This window comes from Electrophorus electricus, chromosome 7 (assembly GCF_013358815.1).
Source record: "Electrophorus electricus isolate fEleEle1 chromosome 7, fEleEle1.pri, whole genome shotgun sequence".
Lineage (NCBI taxonomy): Eukaryota > Metazoa > Chordata > Actinopteri > Gymnotiformes > Gymnotidae > Electrophorus > Electrophorus electricus.
The window spans coordinates 13945682-13970088 of NC_049541.1; the positions used below are offsets into that span (position 1 = coordinate 13945682).

Genomic DNA, 24407 nt, shown 5'->3' on the forward strand with positions numbered 1-24407 from the left:
ATCTCACTTCCACAGTTACGTCAGAGATAAGTGCGAGGAGGAGGCTCCAGCTTTCTCTCCGCATTAGTTGAGTATCCGAGAAGAATAGCTTATCTAGTTAGGAAAGTAATAAGGGTTCTTATTTCTGCGCGACCCGTTGGACCTAACGCAACTAGCTAAGGTAAAGAAGATATAAATAAATTATATATATATATATATAATATATATATATATATATATATATATATATATATATATATATATATATATATAGTCGACATTGGAACTTTGCTGTAAGTCTGCTTTTTCCCTAATAGCAAGTTAGTTGCTGGCTAATTTAGCTAAGCTAACTATCTTAGCTAGCTAGAGTTGCTAGCAGAACTGTCCAAGTTGGCTGGCAGAGTTCATTAAAAATAGACATACACAATTATAAAGTTTTACAGTACACCTTAACTTGCCAAAAAGTGCAGCTAACGAAATATCTGGGTACCTAGCTCGCTAATTAATGCCAGTCTAGTTAATGCTAAATGCTGAGCTAAAGTAACGTTAGTGGTTAGCTGGCTAGATAGCAAACACTAGCTAACTATTTAACAACGGTTTAGAAGTCGACAAAAAGCGTTAAAAAAACTCTGGAATGAGTAGTTATCTAGCGTGATCGTACTAGCCGGCACTTTTTCGGCAAGCATCTCCAAGTTAAGTTTAATAACGGTGCTTCGCACTGAACTTTGAACAGTTATGTTAACTTTACAGTAAATGCATTGGGTTAGTCGGCTAGCTAAGCTACCTGACTTAGACAATATTCGTTATTGTATTACATTTTAAGAGTATAGTTAGAATTGGAATAATCCTGTGTTGTATTTAATTTTTTTACATCTTATTATAGTCTCTCAGCTTTCAATTGAACAGTGTTGAGACTAGTTAACCAACATTAGAAGGGCGGGGCAGGGACATAGCTAGCTAGACCTTGGTTAAAGAAAAAAAGCCTGGTAGCAGTTTTGTTATGGATGCTAACTTAGCCGGCTAGCTACTTTTTCTTTTAGCGCACATCTCGCTGAAAAATTCAACTATAAACTAACTCTAACCGTATGGTTAGCATAAATGTAGCTAATATCGTCCAATGAAGTCTTTCCATTTACGCTGCTTTAGTAAGCTACCTTAGTAAGCTATGGTAGCTAGCTAGGCTAAGCAGCTCGTATGACTACAGTGGTTAGCTAACTAGGTTAACTAGCGTAGCTAAGTTGTAATCGAAATTCTAAACTGACAAAGTTAAATAACAAGCTATATAACCAACTACATATTTACAACGTTACACTAAAAACTGTTTAAAATTGTAATATCCAAACATTTATCTATACATACTGCAGGTATAACCGGGTGAAGCTCCTTTGTGGCCCTAGGCTATGGAAAAAATTGTGGCTTTCTTAAATGAAGATTTTATATACCCAATATAAAACCAAGGACAGAACAATGTATAAATCATTATGAAGAAAAAGAATGGTATGCCTGCACTAATACTGGGTCAACATAAAGATAAACAAACGTAAATGTGCCTAAAAGAATAGACACGCAGTCGGACTGGGACTGTAGCCTAGCAAATAGTCGCTGAAATGACAACTGCTCGACCATTTAGTTTTCAAGATAAAAGGTCAAGCAACTGTCCGAGCTTGTTTCTCTTGATGCTGTTTTCGTTTGCCTTCCTACTCTTAATATCCTTGGACGTCACATTGTTTGATTTGTTTTGCTCGCTTATCCTGTGATATGCTTAACGAAAAATAGAATGAAACAGCAAACAAATTTGACATTTTATCACTTATTATTTTGCAAGATGGTGTGAGTACAGGTGAAGTAAATGCCAAAAAGTTTTTCAGAATTGTTGTTTTGGGTTTTGTTTTTTTTTAAGATGCCTTGCACTGCTTACTCAGTTACATGTGACTTACAGCATGACCCTGACTATAGACTTAAATATCTGAGGAACATTAAGAACTATTTTCACTCATTTGCAGACCATGTGGCTATTGTCATAAAATGTTCTGCCCTGCATTGGCAGTGCAATGTGTGATGACCATGTGTGTTGTAGCAGGGTTAAAGAGAATTGAAAGCACTCTTGTGCCGCAGAGGTTTCAGCTTTTGGTGGACATTAAAAGCGGCAATCTCAGGTGCTTTTGGATGCCAGGGCTGGAAAAGTAAGCTGGAAAACCCTTCAGCTGTGATGTGAAACTTTTTTTTTTTTCGTATTCATTTTACACTTTGAGTTTCCACCCGTTATGTATCATTCTCTCCACTGGTTGTAGAGTGTTAAAGGGATAAAGGTGAGGCATTGTTTGGCCTAGCCTGTCATTAGAGCACTCACAGGCGTTCAGTTCCATGGGGCTCCTGTAACAGGTAGAACATTGTCTGGAATTTTAATATCATCCCATTGTATGCCCAAACATAGTACATGGATGAAGTCATATCTAACCAGTAATGCTAAGCACATATTTTATGCAATTAAGAAGTCTTGCACTAGAACATTCCAAAAATTAACTAAAAATTAGATATTACTGCGGTTGACAACCTGTGTCATTGTAAAGTAAACAGTAGAGTCATTTAACTCTGGTTTTGGACTGCTGCCGCAGCTGCTCTGGCTATGGCATTGGTTGAAATCTGAGGGCATGTTTGTAGGCTGTACTCCTTGCAGTGAGTGTACAAAAATGTTCTCATGAATGTAATCTGAAAGAATATGGCTGCACAGCTGCACTGTATACTCTCAGAAATCGGAGCCTAATTGCTTGGGGCATTGATGAGGTCACAGAGGGTCAGGGAACTTTGGTTGCTATGGTTATGTATCTCCACAGAAATTTTTCAATAAGGTCAAAAGTTACACATCGCCTCATGAAATTCTGAGTGCTTGTTGCGCTGTGCTGTTCACTTAAGAATTAAATGCTTTTTGTGATTCATTTTTTTTGTTGTTTATTTATTTGTTGGTAGTGAAAGCCCTTTGTGATATATCCTTGTGATGCATGTGTTTAAATTGCAGATATGAATCATGGATTCTACAGGAAATATGGTGTAATAGCAGGGAAAAATCATGTCTATGAAAGTCTTAACAAATACCCTATAATGGAAATCTGTCCTGTTGTAAGCTATTTTTATGCCATTGTTAGATTATCCTTTCTTGCTCATTTATTGCTCTATTAATTTGCATGTTTAATTGGAACTTAATGTTGTTTACAATAACTAACCATTTACCATGGCCTTAACACAGTAAATTACAGAAGTTGCTCCTTTTACTCAAAAACAATATTTTATGTGAGGCTGTGCAATAAACAAAGCAGAAATCGTAACAGGATTTTGGATTTTTTACAGTCCGTTTTAATGCCTTAAATTTATCACCACAAATAAACATTAAGCCTACTAATTGTGGGAATTTAAAATTGCTGTGACGAAGTAGGTTTAGCAGGGGAAGGAGGGTGCCTGAGACTGACTGCTTCTTAAGGTTTCTGCTGCCCAAGTGTCCTGCTGATTTTAGAGATTTCGGAGTGCATTTACATTTTGATTTCCCTGTATTTATTGGGGCAGGAGTGTTCGGTAACTAAGCAGTGACAACCTAATTTCATTTTAGCTGATATAAGTGATATGTTTCAATATGTTTAGAGGATGTATTTATTTGTTTGTTTATACTTTACTAAGATTGTTTGGGAGTCAGAGGGCTTTACTTTGAGAATACTCTTTACCCATTTCCATTACTTCCTTTCAGTCCTTCATCATCTATCTTTAAATCTTTGTTCATATTTTATTCCCATCCTCATACTTTGTACCTGCATAAGGACATTTTATAGTAAACTGAGTCCACTTGTGTTTAGATTAGAAGCACATATGATTGCACTCTCAGATAGTGGCAGGCATTAGGTCAAGCTAAGGTGTCCTTTCCTTGAGAAAAAGTTTGATACGATATGGAAACTATTCGATGTGGGACAGAGTGTAAGTTTTCTAATGAGGTACTTGAAATTTTATGCACATTAGTGCATTCACTGCACCTAAGCCTGTAGGTGGCATAACCTATCTATATAGGTTGTAAAGTATAAAGCCAATCCAGAATGTGGAATATCTTGATCCAAACTGATAGTCATAGCGTGAGTCAGGCCACCAGCATGAATTTGTTTGAGCCATAGTGCACACGGCTCTCGTAATCATGCGTCTCCATGACTTCATCCCTTATCAGTATGCTTTTGCCCTCAGGACTTTTAAGCAATGCACACTATGATTAAGTGCCCAGTGCATTTTGAAAATCCTAAAGGATCTTACAGCAAGTTGAGCATGTCAGAGTTCCTCACCGGTGGGCACTTCTGTTCTAATTTTGTTCTAATTAGGTGTGTGTGTGTGTGTGTGTGTGTGTGTGCGCGTTTTACAGTGATGTACAGATAAGTTAACTGTTTGTTGTGCAATAAATTAACAAGTTAAAACAGGAAGCAGTTTGTGCCACAGTGACGCTCTGATTTTATTTTATTTTTTTCCCCCCTCTAGTTTTTAGACATCAGAGGAGACTTGGTCTCAATCTCATTTCACTTGGGGCACTGAGTCCTTTGGTGGTTTTCGACTTCATAGTCAAATTACAGATATTTAGTGAAACAAACCCCTTTGTGGGTGAGAAAGGTGCATGTCATATGTCCTGTTGAGTAAGTTTTTCTGTTCTTCTTTTCTCAAGGGTCTTATAACTAAATTAAGCGTAATTTCTTTCTGTTTTCTTTGCAGTGTGTTCTATGATCATTTTCAGTCATTTAAACTGTAGAACAAGCTAAACTTTGGCTTCTCCTGGATGGTTCACCTCAAGTGTTGGGTATTTAAACTAAATGTGCTGGCACTGGTGTATTTGCATACCTGCCTGTGATGTGGCTTAACATGTTCAGGTAAAAAGCATGCCTGGCCTGAAGGTCACCAGCTGCCCTTGTCTAATGTGCTTTTACTGTTTCTCCATTTCAGTGCCCTGCTCAGAGCTCCAGTATTTCTATGGCAGCAATTATTTTAGATGTGGCCTAGAAGAATAACAAGCCTAAAATCTCAACGAGATTTTAAATGTTTTTATTATGTTCTTGTTGAACTGAGAAAATCCCTGGTGATCTGCTGGAACGATGAGCAAGTCAAGAAGCCTCAGTGCTGTTCCACTTGGTTCATTTGCAGCAAGCAGTTTCATACTGTGTAGTTATGTATTTAAGTGTAATATTTGATTGGAGTGATGGACACCTATACACATCAGTATCATAGTAGCTACTGTGGCTCAAGCAATGAGAGAGACTGGCAGTGAAGGTTGTTGTACATTTTGTTTTCTAAGACCGGGAACGTAAGCTTTATCCTGCATAAATGTGTTCCATTCAGCTTTGTAAAAGTGCTTGTTCACTCTGCATTCTAGCGTAGTCCATTTGCCTTATCTGAGTGGCAATATTTGTGGATTTCAGCTATATCTTTGTCAGGGTGTTTGTATCCATGTAGCACTGTTGCTTATTGCGAAGTGTGTGTGTGTGTTTGTCTAGTGGGAACCACCTAAGGAACTAAAAAGAAGCTGACTCAAGATGGCTCCAGCTGTCTCAGCAGTACTGACTGAATGCACACGCACTCCATCAATCTGTACTCCATGGAAAGACCTGGCTGCTGTCTTGTGATTTAAGGGGAATTTCTAACTGATTGATAAATATATGAATACCTCTAAGAGGACTGCATGGTGTGTGTGTGTACCCTTTACACTTGGCTTACCCTTTGTAACTTGAAAGATTGTCATTCTCATACCTGTTAATGAAAGGAAGAAGTGAGGGCATGTGTGGTAATGAAGAATGAGAGAAGCTCAAGATGTATGGTTTATATTGCAGACAATCTGAGGGAAGAGAGGAAATGGTGCTTGAATAGAAGTGGATGGATGAGCATGATGGAGGAGTCTGAGCAGTGTTGACTAGCAGCAGAGGAAGAGCCTCCTGTTGGGTGTGCTTAGTGTGTCTTTGTGTTAAAGTAAAACACTGGCTGAGTTGGTTCAGTTGTTGTCAGTTTCATTAGGTTATAGTGAATACCTGTCTTCACACAATTCTTATGAGTTTCTTAGAAAGAATGCACATGCATACTGGTTTATATATTACACTGACCACATATATCTGCAGTGTTGTAATATTGCCTCGATGGCAGTTTCAGAATGGTGTGGGTTTTTTGTTTTTTTTCTTCCCATGAACACAATGTATGTATTCTTTTCTTTTAACAAATATCTTTCACTTCATTTAAAAATAGTCCAGATGAGGGCTCTGTGTGTGTGTGATGAGTATGCACTTGTTTCTGTGCATGCATGCCTGTGTTTCCATGTGAGTGTTTTCCATATTTCTCCCTTATTTCCTTCCTGTGACTATAGCTGACCTTGTGTATTTTTATTGTTGGCCTGTAGGCTAGGATATGGAATGAAGTACAAGAGGTTTACCTCTTTCCTGCTTTCTTTAGTGACAGTTCCAGACATCTGTTTGTGCACTGTTTTTCTTGATTTTGTTTGTTTTTCTTTCTTTCATTTTTCCAAGACATACGTGTGTGTGTGTGTGTCTCTGTGTCAGTGGCTTTAAGGCCTCTGAGTCATGCTGTGGTGACTGTTGCTATGCCTGCCAACACAACTGTGATGGCTGTAAAGAAATCTTTCCTTCTTAGTCCCCCCCTCCTCCCCTGCCCCCCCATCAGCCTCTGCTACCTGGCTTTGTGTAACACTGCTTGACTAGTAAAATCATGGAAACTATGAGTTTCCCCACTGATTTTCTGATAAGGTTCTGGGGACCGGTCAGCATGCACAATGACCTTTGTAGCTCTCGTGTATTGTTGTGGGTACATATTGTGTTTTGAGTGTTGGAAGTGCACTGAGCTAAATCAGCTTTGTAGGGCCACACTGGGGGTGGTGTCAACAAATAATGGGAGGAATTTTCATCACTTCCCCTGGAAAAAATCTGGGGGGGGAAAACACCAAATGGAGGGAGATGGGACAGCTTACTAGGGGTGACGTTTGCATGACAAGCTTACCGTTGTACTCTTCAGTAAATGTGACAAATGGAGTTCCTATTGTTCTTCATTCATATTTGTATTCCTTTTGGCTCCACAACTCTACTGACATGAGTTACTGAAATATTTAATAATGATGGAGAGGACTGGGCTCCACCCTTTGTATGTGCACTACTGGAGTGCATGAGCCCAGCCAAGGGAAGCCCTTCAGATGTGCAGCTCTTGAGTGTTATTGAGGTTGAGCGAGGAAGGGAACCAATACCATGACAGTTATGGGAAATGTTTCCTTTCAATTTCAGGACTCTGGATTACGGAAGACAGCAGCCATGTCCGGCACCTACAACGACTCTTTGGTTGACGTCTCCAGTGACAGCTTCTGGGAGGTAGTCTACACGCATGTACACACACACCCATACGTACCTTGGCGCATGTGCAATAAGAGTAACATCCAATTGACCTGACATCACTGCTTCTGTGGCCCAGATCGGGAACTACAAGCGTGCAGTGAAGCGTGTGGATGACGGGAACAGGTTGTGTAACGATTTGATGAACTGCATACATGAGCGGGCCCGTATTGAAAAGGCGTATGCTCAGCAGCTTACCGAATGGTCCAAGCGCTGGAGACAGCTCATCGATAAAGGTATGCCTTTCGCTTTGCTTCAGGGACTACCGGCAACCACCGTCGACCACCATCGTGGTCATTTCTGTTTTCGTGGACCATATACTCCAGACTTCAGTCATGTGGTGTTCCTTTCTGCTCTTTTCTGCTCAGAGGGTGCCGGTGACCTCTGTGTTGGCAGCATTATTCTAATGTTGCACAGTCCACATTGAATTGACTTGTTTACTTCACTGCGGGGTGGGGTGGGGTTGGCAGCAGATGGTTCTTTTCCGTCAGCCTTCCCTGGGTTGTTGTGACAGGAGGAGAACGTGATTGGCTGATGGGATTAATGTAGTGCCAGAGTGTCCTGTTCCGCAGGTCCCCAGTATGGGACATTGGAGCGAGCTTGGTGTGCTCTGATGACTGAGGCCGAGAAGGTGAGCGACCTCCATATGGAGGTCAAGGCTGCACTGATGGGTGAAGACTTTGAGAAGGTGAAGAACTGGCAGAAGGACGCTTACCACAAGCAGATGATCGGAGGCTTCAAGGAGACCAAGGAGGCTGAGGATTCCTTCCGAAAGGCCCAGAAGCCCTGGGCCAAGAAGCTCAAGGAGGTACCAGGCACAACCCGGCCACCTCTATTTATAGTGCTCTGCCTAAAAGCCCTTACTGATTGTGATTTTGATTTACTGATTTTTTATTTATGACTTTTATTGATATTTACAATACTGATTGGTGGATGCTGTTTTTTCCTCACCTGGAAAAGGTTTGCCTGCTGAATGTTAAGGAAAATTGCATGATTTAAAATCTGTGATCTGTTTTGGCTCCATCAAACAAGGCTTTGTGGCCAGGACTGTATTTATCTTAAATGAGTCTGGAAGACAACACTTCCTTGTTTGTTTAGTGCCTGTCTCCTCCAAGGTTAGCGTAATATAAAGCAATCCCACACAGCTATGTCAACAAGCTTTGTTTTGCAAAAGTCCATTAACTTTGTCATTAGACAAGAAAACCACCCATTGTTGTTTGGTCTTCTGGACCTGAGGAAGCATTTGATAGGCTCATGAATTTACTGTTGTTTTGGTGCAGCAATTTGCAAGTATCTGACTACCTCTTCCTAAAACTTCTGAGGGATATATTCACGATAAACAATGTGTATCCAAACTATGGTGAGAGAACACTAATTTATAGGATCTCTAAGTGGTGTAAGATTCTTTTTGATTAATAAAAACAGTTGCTTAGCGTTCTAGAAGAACTGCTGTTTGACATCTCCAGAAAAGTGTGTAATGATGTAAACTGCAGTAACTTTAACACACATTGTTTACCTCTACTCCTGGGCACTCTGTCTTAGGCAGTGATGTACTTATGTACTGAGTTTTATTTATGTCCTGTTGCTTCAGGTGGATACAATGAAGAAGGCCTACCACGCAGCCTGCAAAGAAGAAAAGCTGGCCACCAACAGGGAGAACAACAGCAAGATGGAGAACAGTGCCAATCCTGAGGCCCAGAAGAAGCTCCAGGACAAAGTGGAGAAGTGCCAACAGGATATGCAGAAGGTGGGGAGAGGGGGTAGGTGAGTGATTGATGTGTAGTTTTTGCCAGTGAACAGTTTAGAACTGTGTGTGTGTGTGTGTGTGTGTGTGTGTGTGTGTGTGTGTGTGGGGTGGGGGGCATCAGACTAAGGAGCGCTATGAGAAGTCTCTGGAGGAGCTGGATAAGGTGACTCCTCAGTATATGGAGAACATGGAGCAGGTGTTTGAGCAGTGGCAGCAGTTTGAGGACAAGAGACTGAGCTTCTTCAAAGAGGTCTTGATGGAGGTCAAACAACACCTTGACCTCTCCACCAATCACAAGTAAGGAGGGCACATACAGCTTTAAAGTGTTTCTTCCAAGCACATGGGGAGAACACTGAGAAATTCTCTCTGTGCTCAAACATTTTGTTTATATACATACCACCACCTCTATCTCTCATACACACGTACACAAACGCACACACACACAAGCACTTGTGCATAAACACCTACACCAAGGTGCACATTGTGATGTAGTAATGTCTTGTTTGGGCTCCATAGGTTCCAGATTGTGTATCAGACACTGGAGGACACAATCCAAGCGGCTGATGCAGAGGAAGATCTGAAATGGTTCCGATCCAGTCATGGTCCAGGCATGCCTATGAACTGGCCTCAGTTTGAGGTACATTTCTGTCTTGGTGTAGGTTCCACATGTGTTAAGGCACAGAGTATTAGAATCAATGCACTCTACATGGACTAAATATGTTTGACGTGAGAGGGAGTGAAGGTTATATCGAAGTTATATATACTTTCTTTCATACTTGCATGAAGTTACACCAGCAGTTTTACAGAGAAATTTATTGTTCAGTGTAACTGTATCTTTCTGTATCAAGTGAGTTACTGCAAGAGAACCAGTCAGTCAAGTAGTTCAGGTGCATGTGTGTGTGTGCGCGCGTGTACATGCCTGCGAGAGACATTCTGAGCCAGCATTTGTTTATTATAGAGTGTACAATGAACCTGTTGTCCATCAGTCTCCTCTTCTCGTCTATCTCATTCACACGTTCTCTTTCCCTTTCAAGCATTCATTCTTTTTCTTTACCCTGAGGAAAATGGAGGAATGGTGAGGTAAAAGTTATTGAACGTGGTGTGGGGATTTTGTTTTTTTGAAAAAAAATGTATAAGCATCGGGCTGCTTGTGTAGGAATTCCATAGTGACAGTTCTAATCATTTAAAGTCCTTTAAACTCAACAACTTTCCCTTCCAGGCTGCAGTGTTTGAATCATCACTGACCCAAGCAGACAGTTTCTCATTAAAGCACTGAGCCTTTCTGAGGAAGCTTATGCTTCGGTTTTTCAAGTTCAAATTAAGCTTTTTGCCAAAGGTTTCTGATCACTGGCGAAGCACCTGTGAAGTGCTGGCAATTTCTCTTGAAGTGCTGAGTTTTGTTGACCAAGTCCTGTCTGCCCGCTCCTTCCCTGTTCTAAAACAGAAGGTGGACTTATCACGGCCAAGCTTCCATAACAGAAGGGCCATTGTAGTGAGTTCTGCGGTTTGTTTGCTGTATGGTGTGTTGCAGTGCCCTATAGTGTGTGCTTTGGGTGTTTTGTTATCCAGTTCACATCAGGGTGACGAATCTCAGTGATTTTGAGGCATTGGCATGTGAGCTCCAACTACATTTTTTTACTTTGATACTTGTAGCAGTAATGTAACAATAGTGTTTTTGCATGTCCTAATATGGTTATATAAAAAAGAACATGCTCAAAAAAGTATGAGCATGTGATCTACGCTCAACTCGTTAATTTGGGGAGGGGTGTCAGGTGGATTTTTATAGGTTCACTGAGTATTTGACCATTCATGCTCTTTTGTTGTGAGCATTTTTCAGCATTGCCGTTACAACACGTTGCTCTTATAGTCTACTATTTCTAGAATCATGATCTGCAACCTCACCCCAATGCTGAAACTCCTCCCTTTCCCACGAGATTGGCCAAAATAACCATGCCGTCTTGCACCACTGCATTGTGCTGGTGCCCACCCATTGGTCTGCACGCTGTGTCCCCAAAGCTAGCTGAAGCTAGTAAAATGTGAGACACTCCTGCTCGACATTTGCATTTTCAATTCTGTGGTGAATGCGTGGAGCAAGATGCATGCGCTATGTTTTCTGCACTTGGGGGGAGAAATATCTGATGATCATCAGCTTCATGCTGTTGAAAAATCGGGCTTGCCAGTGCTTGCCTGGATTCTTCAGTAGAGTTCCAGTTGCCCTAGAAACATGTATGCTGAGTGAAATGCTCCTTGCAGCACATATTCTATCAGCAGCTGCACAGTGTTATCTTTTACATTTGTCTGTTTGCATCTGTGCTATGCCACACTCTTGACCAAAGCTGCTTTATCTTCATGCAAGACCTGGTTTGGGTGAGGTGTGTGATGCGAGGGTGGTGGTGGTGGTGGTGGTGGTGGTGGTGGTGGTGGTGGTGGTGGTGGTGGTGGTGGTGGGAGGGTGCACTGTGTTGATGGAAACAACAGAGGGCTCTTGCAAAACTCCTTTTTATAAGTACAGTGAGGTTATGTGTTAGCTGTAATCTAGGAAGTAAACAGAACTGTTACAACTCCACCCACATGTATCACCTGTATTAAGTGGAATTAGTTCTACATAGGGCTAGGTCACTTTGCAAGCATGATCAGCTGTTTTCTCCTTTAATAGGGAGAGTTTCTTGTGTGTGTTTTCTAGGAGTGGTCTGTAGACCTAAATCGGACACTGAGTCGGAGAGAAAAAAAGAAGCCCAGTGATGAAGTGACTCTGACAGGCATCAGTCAAACAGTAGAGCGAGCAACCAAGACAAACAACAGGTAAATCCCACTACACACTTCCTGAGCTGTACTGTTCAGTAGTGTAGCTGCCACTGACTGGACCCAAAAATTCATACAAACATAATGAGCTGGTGTAAATCACCTGTTTGAAAGAGAAACATTTCAGTATATGTTGGATGTTTTACCCTTCTTGTCTGGCCTTTCATTCAGGCCTTCAGAATTGGTTTCCACTGTGTGCAGAGGGAGTAACCCATAAGAATCTCAAACATGTCACAAATGCTTAGCTTTATTTGTCTAGCCGAGGTTTAGACCGGGCTGGACCTCACGTGACGAGTCCACCTTTGACCCGGCATAGGTGAAGTGTGTGGGAGGGGTAGTCAGAGGAGAGAGTTGAGCAAGTATGAGAGTGAGGGAAGGAGAAGGTTTAAGGAATGTCTTCTCACTCGTGTTCATGTCAACTCTGTTCACACTTGTCAGTGTCTGCATTGACACACTTCCACTGTGCTGCCTTCCTCTGTCTTGGCTTCACTGGCCCTTATGTCGAAATAGTGACTTGGGAATGGTGTCTTCTCTGTTCCACAAGGTCAAAAGGTCTTATTCAGTCATCCTGTCTGTTCTGTAATGTACGTATTCTTGGTAACATGAAGCCTGAATTTTAATGTAACGTAATTGGGTAGAAATGCATTATGGTTCATGTCACCTTGTTTGTTGAGACCTTCAGACTGGCGTCTGTCAGAGGGACACAGGACTGATGCTCTTACTGCTTTGTCATATTTAATCATTTTCTGTGTGATGTAAAGATGATCACGATGTTAGAGGTTACAAATGGTGTACATTGCTCTGTTGTTTCTGTGATGCAATGCTTCCTATATAAACAGAGTTTTATTGTCACAATGTACACAATATCCACAGGTAATGTCATTCAGCTGTGTGTGTGTGTATCACAGTGCTGCCTTTCTTCATGTTATTAGCTTGACTGTGCCCAGTAGCACAGAGCCTGTGGGCTTAAACCCATTCGATGACGATGATGGTGAAGAAGAGGAGACTCCAGCGGAGCAGCCCAACAGCAGCCCAGTCAATGTGAAAAAAGAGGAAGTTATTTCCAAAATGTTGGTGAACAGAAAGCACCTGCTGTTGTCCTGCTATGCTGCAGTGCAACCTTTTCCTCTCTCTCTCTCATTCTCCCTCTCTGCTCTTACTCCTGTGTTCTTCTCTTGTTTTTTCATTCTTTATCCCTTCTTTCTTTCAGGTGTGTGTTTTTGTTTTTCTCTCTCTATGCATGGTTACATAGTGAGAATATTGGTGCACCCCCACACCCTGTGTTTCTCACATTTTGTTTTGCAGAGACACCCGGTCATGCACTGAGCCATGCAGCTTTCCAGTCAGTCCCTTTTAAAAAAATAAAAACATTTTTTTAAATTTTAAGAAGGCACACGCCAACAATCTTTTTGTATACACACTGACCTACATTCAGCATGGCATTTAAATTAACATGCAGATTAAATTTGTTGTTTTCTAAATGTTTGGCATGAAGTCTCATAACAGAAAGACTGACCGTAACAGCTTCTTTCAGTAGTTTTCCTGTGCTTGTTTTTTATTGTGCCAAAACGTTTGGTGGTAATGCCGCCCCCTGTTGGTAGTCACATCCAGTTTCTGAGCTTTAAATAAAGTAGCCCTTTCTTCTGTTCATCTTGTGTTTTTGAGCCTCATGTCTTCAACTGTGCCTGATAAACTGGCTGCTTTTCAGTGGTACCAGTCCATAAAACAGCTGTGCCTCCCATTTATGGAAAAGAGATGAGACAGTGGGCTTGTGCTTGTGTGTGTGTTTGGTTTCTTCCCAGTGGGAGTGACTTTACTTTGTCCATTACATCTAAGACTTCCTTTTTTCCCTCTTCTGTCACCTGGCATGTTGGATGTCCAATTATTGTCTGACTTGTCCATGATTAAAAGTTTCCATTGTGTTCTTCAGCATGCTTCATTGGCTTTTTTTTTTCCCTTTTTTTTTTTTTTTTAAATCCCTCACAGTGTGGAGAAGACTCAGGATTCCTCAGATGAGGATGGCGGGAACCCTTTTTCAGTGGACGCCAACGGAAATGGGAATCCGTTTGCAGATGAGCCATCATCCCCTCCAGCAATCTCTGTACCTGTCCGCGCACTGTATGACTATGAGGGCCAGGAGCAGGATGAGCTGAGCTTCAAAGCAGGTAAAGGAGCAACAGCATGAACCTGTCAAGAGGGCACACGCTACACACTACAGGGATCTACACTCACCAACTACTTTATTACCAGCTACGCTTAAGTGTCTTTCCACTTTCCACTGAGGAATGGCAAATGCAAATTGTGCATGGCAATACATATCCTAAAGTTTCAAACTATAAATTCAAGCTGTATAGTTTCAAACATTTGAAAGTGCTTCTAATAAATATTTCTAATAAAGTAGCATGTGCGTGTTTGTGAAAAAACATGTCACTGGTTTACTCACTCTCTTCTTTGCTCTCTTTCTTTAACCCTCTCTCAACTCTCACTTTTCTCACACTCTCATGGGCCCTTTTTCTAAAAGGTGATGAATTTATCAAAATTGGGGAGGAAGATGAGCAAGGATGGTGCAAAGGGCGGCTGAAAGATGGCCACGTGGGCCTCTACCCTGCCAACTATGTGGAGGACATTCAGTGACCAGAAAGGAGAAGAAGAGGGAAAGCGGGATTGGGAGAAGGAACGAGGGGAGGGACATTTTCAGCTGAGAGGATGCTGCTCACTATTGCGCCCTTGTGGTGGAGGCTGGACCGGCCGCTACAGTATAGCAAATGAAGCTCTGCGTTTTCACTTTTCTTGTACAAACCACCTTTTTGTGCAGATCCTGGTACAGGTGCCATACCAAGATCTTAACCCAGGTAAAGGTTTTTTAACAAATATTGCAAAACTCAAGTCTGCACAATAAGGCAGTTTCTAACCAGCATCCACACATTCAAAAGTTAAATGTATATCCTTTCACAGGAATAATTATTCCTTTGTGGATGCCAACAACGGAGTTTTACTGTTTGACACACAGCTTATTAAACACCAGTATACCTTTGCTCAGTGTGACAAACCTCTGAAAGATAGCCATTATGTCAGTTTTTAGTCTGACGACAGTTAATTTGTCAAGTTCGAGGGTGAGCCAGATGCATTTAAAAAAAAACAACAAAAAACCTCCATTGCAATGCCTTTTCCAATAATTGTTGTTGGAGCAATAGAAAGAGACTTTCAGTATCTCAGACTTAAATATTTAGGATACTGTTCAGAACAAAACATCAGGGATATCTTGGATTTGACATTCATTCTGCTGATGTGTTGCACAAGGCCAAGGCTTCCAGCTTTGCTAATATGAAATGCTGTTCTTCTGCATGCCATAACTTCAGGAAGTCATTATACTTATTATAAACCTGAAACCAGGTTTAGTATGCCAATTACCTTCTTGCCAAAACATACAGCCTACATTTTCAAAATGGCACATTATTCAGAACATTGAAAATGATGTGCATGAACACAGGTGATATTACCACAGTTTAGTCTCTTGATATGTATGAGGAAGTCTTGAGTTTTATTTTCCAACCAATCAAATACAAGATTTTATTATTTTTTAGTGTATGTGCATGTTCGTGTTCATTCTGGTGTGGGTTGGGTAGGTGGGGGGGGGGGGTGTGTGATTGATCAAATAATCACACATCCCACCTCCCACCCCCTTTTATACTAGACTAAACGCTAGTTAGTTGTAGAGGGCCCCTTGCCGGAGGGATTTTTTCACAGACTAGTTGAACAGGAGTCATCAGAAGTGTTCTTAATGGTGGCATGACGCAAGTTCCTTGTTTGTTGTTCATCTGTTCCTTGTAACAGATCACTGGTCAGGAGTGTTCACATCTTTCAGGAGGACAGTTGTTTCTTTTCCAAGCAGTCACTTGCTTCGAATTTTTGTAGAGTTTTCTTTCAAACGTTTTGAATGTTTGTTTTATTGGGGGACAGAAGTTGTCACTTGAAGCTCTCAGCTTTTTTTATAGCCTGCACTAGACAGTTTGCAGCATCCACATGGGAGAAAATTCAATTGCTTTTGTTAAATGATGGCATAGTCAAATGATGTCCTCGCATACATAATGTCTCTCCAATATGAAATTAAAGGAAAATGTAGTTGATAGTATTTCCGGCGTGTACATGGCAATGAGTTTATGAAAAAAAAAAAAAAGCATTTAATTTAGTGTTTAAATTAGGTGATGGTAATCAGATATATTTTTAAATTGACTGTTAATTTATAAAATGCTGTAAGTGCTTCAGTTTTTGCCCATGGACAAATGCTGTGATTCAGAATTAGAATATATATTAATTGAGCATTTATGACGTATGAATGTCATGAGTATATAGTTTTGTTACATTTGTATATATGAATTTATTTCTTGCAGATGGTTATATTGAGTTATATAGGCATACATATCAGCATGTATTAGGATGCACCTTTTTTCCCCTCTTTATGAAAGCGCCTATTCACAAGATCAGTGGGCAAATCAGAATGAGATTGCTACTTGGTAAAGATATATTAATGCCCTGAGGGAGAAGAGCAAACTTGCTTGTAAGTTTTGCTGTGAATGAGGTGGCATATTATTTTCAACTTCTGGATTTTGTTACATAAATCAGCAGCTGTGCTTAGATAGTGCACTTTGTTAAAATTCTCTACTTGTGCCACCAGCAAATAAACAATTTTAATTGAGAACACATAACTGTATAGTGGTTGATTTCTCAATTTTACTAAGGTTTTGCATACAATTCCCGGTAAACACTGGCACACTCCACTCGCCTTGTCGTCCAATGAGAATAATTCCAAAATCCTCAATGGTGACGCCCAAAACCTGGGCTGTTGAATACGGAAGTTAAACTCGTCTATGGTTAACTGACTGTTTAGTGCCTTTCCTCCGCTCCTGTTCGGAGATTCGCTTTCAACAGGTAAAAATGACAGAACCAACCAAGCAAGATATATCTGCCATTTTCAAGCGTTTACGTTCAATTTCTACGAATAAGGTAAGTAGTAAAGAAGGACGAAGGTTATCGATGGCATTTGATTAATATAAGGAAGTGAAGAGAATGACACGTCGCACGTTGTTTTGCTTTTTTCTTGCTATATCGGAGGAACATATGGTAAGACTTTACCACTCCGCTCTGTCTCCGGGCGGTTCATTGCAGTTCGGAATTCGACAGAAAGACAATATTAAAGAATTTGTTTGATTATACTAATGTTTTTGTGGTCTTTTTACTTTCGTTCGTAAACACATTGTACCCGACTAAATTGAATAGGCAAACGCTTTTCATCCTTTGCACACTAAATATCCTGATGTATTTTTTCTACATCTTTTATGTCCAAAAAACGGCAGCTTGTAAAAGTCCATCACCCATCTGTAGGTTCACGTTTCTTGTTTTCTAATGTTTTCTACGTCATGTGTGGTCTCCCAAGTATCAACATTACGGGTTTTGGCTGTGGTTTTATCTTAACCTAATAATGATTTTGATGGTTCGTGCCAGCGATAAAATTCTGGTATACCGTAAGTTATCATTTGATACAAAAAAAGTTCTAGTGCTCTGTGAACCAAAGAAGGAGGGCGAGGTTTATTTATTAATTTTGTTCTTGTTTACCTTCTTAGGCGTGTTTCGACTGCTCCGCGAAGAACCCTAGCTGGGCCAGCATCACATATGGAGTCTTCCTGTGTATTGACTGCTCAGGGACGCACCGATCTCTGGGAGTGCACCTGTCCTTTATCAGGTCAAAGAAACTACATTTAGTTCTCCTACGTCTTCACATTGTAATGGTCGTAATTATAGTAGGTGTTTTTTGTTTTTTGTTTTTTGTTTTTACATCACCACATTGCATTTTTTAAGTTAGTGCGTCTTTACATCTCGATGGCCATCGTGAATGGATCTGGGAGAAAGAAAAATCTCTCTGACAGTTTGATTATCTTAAGTTATTAACTAAAAATGTACTTCCTGTTTTTTTGTGTTTTGTTTTTGCGTTTGCACGAAGCACATAGAACCCTTAGCTAAGCTCTCAGAATACCTGTATTTGGAGAGGGGGGGCTTTGGAGGCGGGTTTGAAGAAGGATGTGCATGTGAAGGAGTTCTAACAGAAGTCAGCAAGAATTGTCAATGGCAGTTAATAAATTACTTGTTGAACAGATCTACTGAGCTGGACTTCAACTGGTCCTGGTATCAGCTGCGTTGCATGCAAGTCGGAGGCAATGCCAGTGCGGTGAGTGTTGTTCTCATGCATTCAGAAGCTTTATTTCTCACCCTGTGAGCTGCAGAGATGTGACTGACTTTTAGCTTCTTAACTGTACAAAAGTGTTGTAATTTCAAATTCAAGTTATATAATTTTGAGTTTAAAAAATTGCTGACTAGTTCTTCTTGGTGGTTTGAGCTAATTAGCAAATTCTGGGAAGATTATTATTTTTTACTTCCTGGATCTGAGCTGTCCATCTCTGTATACCTGTTATTGATGTATGCCTGTTGCAGTCTCAGCTGTTAAAACATATAGGCATGGAGAACCTGGTGTCACAAATTGTTGAGGCATGCACTTGCCAATTACTGGGGCATGTGGGTTCCTAATTGGAGAGCATTATGAAGGCACTGTTGAGCTTTCACCATCTTCTTCCCACAGACTGCTTTCTTTAGTCAGCATGGTGGTACTGATGGTGCAGCCAACGTTAAATATAACAGCCGTGCAGCCCAGCTTTACAGGGAGAAGATCAAGAGTCTGGCCACCCATGCCACCAGGCATCGCGGCACAGAGGTTACACACACACACACACACACCCATGCCTCCAAGCAGCACGGCACAGAGGTTACATGCACACACACACCCCCTCCCATACCACCAGGCAGCACAGCACAGAGGTTTTACACACAAATGCATCACCAGGCAGCATGGCACAAAGGTTCCACACACAACCCCATGCCACCAGGCAGTATGGAACATAGGTTTTGCACACACAAATGCAGGAAACATTTTCATGCATACTCAGATGTGCACTTGACATGACATATGACTGCATATTGGATATTATGTACTTATGTCTTTATGTATGCTGTCCTATTGTGATTATGAATTCTATCAGCATTTCTCTCTCTCACTCTCTCTCTTTCTTTTTCATTAGCTATGGCTGGACAGCCAGGCTCCTCTCTCCCCTACATCTCCTGGGGACAAGATGGAAGACTTTTTCAGTCAACATACACAGGTGTGTATGCAACTTCAACTAGTGATGTCTTTTGTTTGGATGGTGCTGCACTGCCCATTAACAATGTCTCTCTGCTCATGTATTTATCTAAATCTACAAACTCCCCCACCCCCATAGCACATTCCAACAAGATCATGTGACTGCTAAGTGAGGTATAAATCAGGGAGAGCAGCGTTTAGCATCCTTTGGTGTTCCATTAGAGCACTGAAACGGGCAAAACAATTGATCAAGTTTAAATGCGGCATGATGGTGGGCACGAGGCATGTCTGTTCCGATGTGTCCTACAGGCCGGGCTTTTCACCCACAACCCTTTCAAGGGTCCACCACGAATGATGGTGGGGGGGGGCAACAAGTGCATGAAAAAAAAGACTTGTGGATAAAAGAGATTAGAGGAGAATGGTGGAAATCTTGCAAGCCCAACAAGTCAAAAGGGCACGACTGTGCAGCTGTCTGATATGAAGCAATTACACGACACAGTTGTTTCAGCACAATGTTTCTTTACTGGATCCTGTGGAATACCCACCTGAACAAATTCATACTAATCTGAATACCAGTGGAGGCGCAATACACTATATATTTGGAAGCTCATTGTGCATGTGTGTAGTCTTTGTGCTAATACTGTCTATTTGATGTGCATATGTTCCCATGTGTACCTGTCTAGAATGAAGGAAGCTCTGTACAGCAAATGCTTCCATCACAAGCAATCCTGCAAGACGACAACAATGGTACGATGAAACTGAGTGTAAAAAAACAACCTGTTTTGTACATCAGTATGTGTGCACGCATGTGTCTAATAATTGTCATAATTGTCACCTGCAGATAACAATGAAGAGGGCCCCTCTGTCGAGCTCCTTAGTGTTTCTCCAAAGGCATCTTTAGGTGAAGTTCATTGTGTAAATGAAGTACACTGTAGAAATGAAATGTAAGGTGAATGTTTATGGTTTTATGTCTTTTATAGAGCCTTCTCTACTTAAAAAAAAGCCAGCAACAGCCAAGAAAACTGTGAGTGTTGAGATCATTTATTATTGTGTGGAATAGGGAAATGTGGAAAAGGGGGAGAGAGTGCTGTTTTTATTTGCGTTTTCACGAGTTTGTTTTCCTGCTGAATAGCTGGGCTCTAAAAAAGGAGGCCTGGGGGCTCAGAAGGTGAGCAGCCAGAGTTTCTCTGTGCAGGAGAAGCGGGCCCAGGCCGTGGACAGGCTCCGTCAGGAGTCAGCCTCCGAGAAGGACACCGAGACCGAGGAGCCAGCGTGAGTATCCATGGCCCTCTCAGCCCATTTCTCATGTGGATCTGCTGCCATTTCCACTGGCCCTGACGCCTCTTGTGTCTGTCTGGGGCAACCCGTCAGTGCGGCCTCTCTGCGGCTGGCCTATCAGGACCTGGAGCTGCAGAGGAAGAGGGATGCTGAGAGGCTGCGTGGGCTTTGTGGCCAGAAAAGGCAGCAGGCTGAGAGGCTGGGCATGGGCCTGCCCAACAGGACGTGGGTGCAACTTCTGGGCCAGTTTGAATTTGCACACTGCTCATTGTACACATTTTATATTGATTTTGTGCTTGAACGAGTATGGTTTTCGAGATCAATGTGCTATTGTGGTTATTTTGGGGAAAATATTCCAAGCATGATAGTTTTAGAGCTGTTGCAGTACTCTGGGGCAGCAGGTTTTCAGCCATAGCCAAGGAAGAGTACAGTCCAAAATGTATTTAGTTCATCTCCTTCCTTTCTGCCTTTCTGTCTGACTGTATGCCTTTTCTTCTGTCTGTCTTCATCCATCTGTCTGCCTGTCCTTTTTCCCTTCCTGCAGTGGAGTGTCCCACTCTGTCCTGTCAGACATGCAAACTATTCAACAGGAGGCACCTACTTTGGCCCAGTCCTCCTCTCGCTCCAGGAAGTACAGCGAGGACGAGGAAGGGGAAGAGGGACGTTTTTCCTTCAGGTGAGAGCTTGTTTACTAATTGGTATTGTAGTGCTGAATTGTTAGGTAGATAAACCTGAGCAGAGGAGGGCAGCAAAACTGACTTGGCAGATTTCAAACTGGGGTGGGATTTTGGAGAGAATGGAAGCTGCGCAATAATGTCTGCAGGTTTGGTGCTTTATATGAAGTATGGGATTGTAGTTCTGAAAACCTTGAGGATCTGGCTGCATGAGGTTAAGGAATTATACACTACTACCAATGTTATTGTTTTTCTATAAAATGAATCTTGCCACAACTAAAAACAAAATGGACATGATTATTTAGCTTTGTGTTTGTCCACACTGAAATTTGAATGACACTGTTTTTTGTTTGTTTTTTTTAAATGAAATGTGTTGCATACCACTTTGAAATAAAAGCTGAGCCTCTTGCGTTTTCCACTACCTACACAGTAAAGGTGATTAACATAAATACGTTGAATTTCTAAAAACACACATTATTGTGTCAAAATAAAATGGCATCACTGAACGAAGGGGGGGAAACTGATAATAACCCAGACCTGACTTTACAATACAGGCTGTGGACACGTTCGATATTTGCATTTTAGAGTTCTAAGCTCAAATTCCTTACGTGCCCTGCCTCATAGAACCTCCTCCAGGCTTGCCGATGATGTTACCCAGCCATCTGACCAGTTCTTCTCACAGTGGGCAGACATCCAGAAGAAAGAAAGCAAGAAGGCAGAACCTGACTTTTACATGATCTCCCAGAGCTCATCATTTGATGAGAGGTTAGCTTTTTCCTCAGTTTGACCTCTGCAGAGTTTGAACCTAACAAAACTGAATTCAAAGTCAGAAACAACCCTTTGTTTTGTCCCAATCACAGGAGCACTGCGAGAAGAAAAGTGGACCCAGGTCCTGTATATGTGTGTGATGATGCCCAGAAAAAGTTTGGAGAGGCCAAAGCCATCTCCTCCGACATGTTCTTTGGTAAACAGGAAAATTCTGAGGTAACTTGCTATATTACTCTTTTACCTGCAAACATGTTGTTCAAATCGTGAATCATTGTTTCACTTAACATTTTTTGGTGAAGAGTATAAAACCCCTGACCTCAGTTATCTCATGTCTCTTCTGTGTTGTCTTTTTTTTTTTTTGCTATCAAAAAATTCCATATTTTAGTATGTGTGTTTACTATATTTTACCATATTAAAACTACATTTCTTAAAATCTGTGCCATGGGAAATGTGAGTCATTTGAAAGCTGATATGGTAGCATATGCAGACTGAGCTGGAGATGTCCTGTTCTGGGCAGTTTGAAACAAGGGCACGCCTGGAGCGCTTCTCTGGCAGCTCAGCCATCAGCTCAGCGGATCTGTTTGATGAACAGAAGAAAAAGACCAGTGAGTTGATTTTTTTTTTTTAAAGCAGCCCTCTTTTTTTAGAGTCTTTAGCTTGCAAATAAGTACGGCGGGGGGTCCTGTAATAAAAACATTGCCTATTTTGATTTTCTCCTTAATTTTAGAAATGCATTATGGCTACACTGTGGTGATTTTTAATGAGTGGTCTCTGTGCTTGCAAGGTACCAAGGCATTAGCCCCGAAAAGTACATACAAAGAATTAGTCACTAGGGAAGAATTCTTTCATTATTCTAAAGACTGCTTTCCAGTGAGAGAGAACGGTGCTGCGATGGGTCAGGTCAGAAGCTATGGGTGGTCCTGAAGGCCACAGCTGTGTGCTTTGCTCGATGGCTGGAGCGTTTGGCCTCAGTGCTGTTTTTCCTCCTTTCCCACAGGCAGTTCCTATGGCCTGAGTAACATGCTGCCCAGTGCGCCAGACATGTCGCAGCTGAAGATGGGCGTGCGCTCCGTCGCTGGCAAGCTCTCAGTCATGGCCAGCGGTGTGGTGTCATCTATCCAGGTCTGTTTGCACCAGATCACATCATGTTCCTGTTGGTGGCGCTTGTTAAATGGATTCATTCATTAACAGTTTTTGAAGATTCATACTCTTTTTTTTTTTTTTTTTTTTTTTTATATTTAGCTTATCTTAGCATTGATTAAAAACTCATGCGTGTCTGTGTGTGCTTTTGCAGGATCGCTACAGCACATGAGGGTTTTGGGTGTAGAGAAGGACCAGAGATGCTTCATAAAGCAGCCTCTCAACATGAAGGTGAAGAGATACCATATTTGCCTACCTGTAGGTCACAACAGCATTACGATGAAATATGATGCATATATGTAGCTTCATAGATTAGTTATGTAGATGGCCATTTTACCTTAATTCTTAACAACCAGCTCTGCTGGGGAGCTAACTGAAGGACACTCTTTGCTATATTATTTGACATCATATTATTATTGAGGGCACTTTGGGCTATTCAGCTATGGGGCATCTTTCTTTTACTTTCTTTTTTTGGCAATTTTTTATATGTCATCTTTATTTTCAACTGAATTGAAAGCAGAAGGGGTCTTATGGAATGGACTCTTAAGTGCCCTTATTTCTGGGGTGGAAATCTGCATAGATTTCAATCTTTAATCAATATTTCTTTTTTTCTGTCAGTGGGTGATATTTCAAGTGATACCGCAAAGTTCTGTGTGATTTAACTGACAGCTATAAGAAATGTTAAATGGTTAATATGATGATTTTCTTTTTATTTCTTATTTCTAATGTCTTATTTCTTTTCCCTGTGTATGAAGTTGAAAGAGAACCCACCAAAGAAATGTATGGCTGATTATGGTAAAGAAATGGGTGTATGCACATTTAGGTGGAAATAGGTGCTACTGTTGAGAGCAATTTATTTCATCAACATTAATGGGATGGGTGTGACCTTTTAATGTGTTCTGTTGTTGGGCTGTGGGTAGAAGAGTTATACATGGAATAAGCACACAGAAATGACATACATACCGTAACATTCATGTCAAATGTACTTTGTAATGTGGCTCTTCACCCCCAGGGCCATTTTTTGTTTATACTTGTAGGTTTGGCCATTTGCAAGAGCAGCTTTTGCTTGATTTATATTGTATGCACTACAAATTACCAATAGAAGTGTTTCATAGTCAGCTGCACACTGTGTAAACTTTATGCTGAGTATATTGACCGAGTTTAAATATAATGAAGACTTGTGTTTAGAAAACAAACCAGTAATTTCTTCTGAGAAGAATAACTGATTTCTATACATTTCAGTTTAAGAATATTTTCAAGCCGTATGCTTCATGTTTTTAGTATCTCTCTATGTCCCATGCACACAAACGTAGACAAACAGCGTTCGAGTTGAAAAGAGTGAAGGGACTAGGGGTGGAAAGGGTATATCTACGCAAAGATGAAATAAAGACTCCAACTGTGAAAACTTCTTTGTGTGGACCTTGCCGGGGGAGGGGAAG

The 24407-nt window shown here is 41.2% G+C and overlaps 2 protein-coding genes across 5 annotated transcripts; both read left to right on the plus strand.

The window, feature by feature from the left end:
* Nucleotides 1-67: 67 nt before the first annotated feature.
* On the plus strand, nucleotides 68-16623 carry pacsin2 (protein kinase C and casein kinase substrate in neurons 2). 2 transcript variants are annotated; one of them, XM_035528314.1, is made up of 11 exons: nucleotides 68-160; nucleotides 7269-7352; nucleotides 7453-7609; nucleotides 7946-8181; nucleotides 8965-9120; nucleotides 9242-9417; nucleotides 9637-9757; nucleotides 11804-11922; nucleotides 12855-12992; nucleotides 13909-14087; nucleotides 14444-16623. In XM_035528314.1, exons 2-11 carry the CDS (start codon nucleotides 7296-7298, stop codon nucleotides 14554-14556), a joined length of 1452 nt encoding a protein of 483 aa, XP_035384207.1. In that variant the 5' UTR covers nucleotides 68-160; nucleotides 7269-7295; the 3' UTR covers nucleotides 14557-16623. The 2 variants fall into 2 exon arrangements, with proteins under 2 accessions (XP_035384207.1, XP_035384208.1); XM_035528315.1 differs by lacking the exon at nucleotides 12855-12992 and having other exon boundaries at nucleotides 69-160.
* Nucleotides 16624-16783: 160 nt separating this feature from the next.
* arfgap3 (ADP-ribosylation factor GTPase activating protein 3) lies at nucleotides 16784-24367 on the plus strand. Of its 3 annotated transcripts, none has more exons than XM_027003915.2 (16): nucleotides 16784-16926; nucleotides 17544-17662; nucleotides 18073-18145; nucleotides 18554-18685; nucleotides 19050-19130; nucleotides 19792-19855; nucleotides 19950-20009; nucleotides 20089-20132; nucleotides 20241-20380; nucleotides 20480-20611; nucleotides 20931-21062; nucleotides 21685-21825; nucleotides 21921-22044; nucleotides 22307-22433; nucleotides 22826-22950; nucleotides 23123-24367. In XM_027003915.2, the coding sequence occupies exons 1-16, from the start codon at nucleotides 16858-16860 to the stop codon at nucleotides 23138-23140; spliced, it is 1581 nt and encodes a 526-aa protein (XP_026859716.2). In that variant the 5' UTR covers nucleotides 16784-16857; the 3' UTR covers nucleotides 23141-24367. The 3 variants fall into 3 exon arrangements, with proteins under 3 accessions (XP_026859716.2, XP_026859717.2, XP_026859718.2); XM_027003916.2 differs by having other exon boundaries at nucleotides 22346-22433; XM_027003917.2 differs by lacking the exons at nucleotides 22307-22433; nucleotides 22826-22950; nucleotides 23123-24367 and adding an exon at nucleotides 22214-22306.
* The last annotated feature ends 40 nt before the right edge of the window (nucleotides 24368-24407 follow it).

What these genes read in the sequence shown, in the direction of transcription:
- arfgap3 (XM_027003915.2), top strand. Translation starts at nt 16,858, where the DNA reads ATGACAGAACCAACCAAGCAAGATATATCTGCCATTTTCAAGCGTTTA. An exon ending in GTGCACCTGTCCTTTATCAG is followed by an intron (nt 17,663 to 18,072) that starts GTCAAAGAAACT and finishes CTTGTTGAACAG; the next exon opens with ATCTACTGAGCTGGACTTCA. An exon ending in GTAAACAGGAAAATTCTGAG is followed by an intron (nt 22,045 to 22,306) that starts GTAACTTGCTAT and finishes CTGATATGGTAG; the next exon opens with CATATGCAGACTGAGCTGGA.
- pacsin2 (XM_035528314.1), top strand. Translation starts at nt 7,296, where the DNA reads ATGTCCGGCACCTACAACGACTCTTTGGTTGACGTCTCCAGTGACAGC. An exon ending in CCAGTGACAGCTTCTGGGAG is followed by an intron (nt 7,353 to 7,452) that starts GTAGTCTACACG and finishes TCTGTGGCCCAG; the next exon opens with ATCGGGAACTACAAGCGTGC. An exon ending in GACCTCTCCACCAATCACAA is followed by an intron (nt 9,418 to 9,636) that starts GTAAGGAGGGCA and finishes TGGGCTCCATAG; the next exon opens with GTTCCAGATTGTGTATCAGA.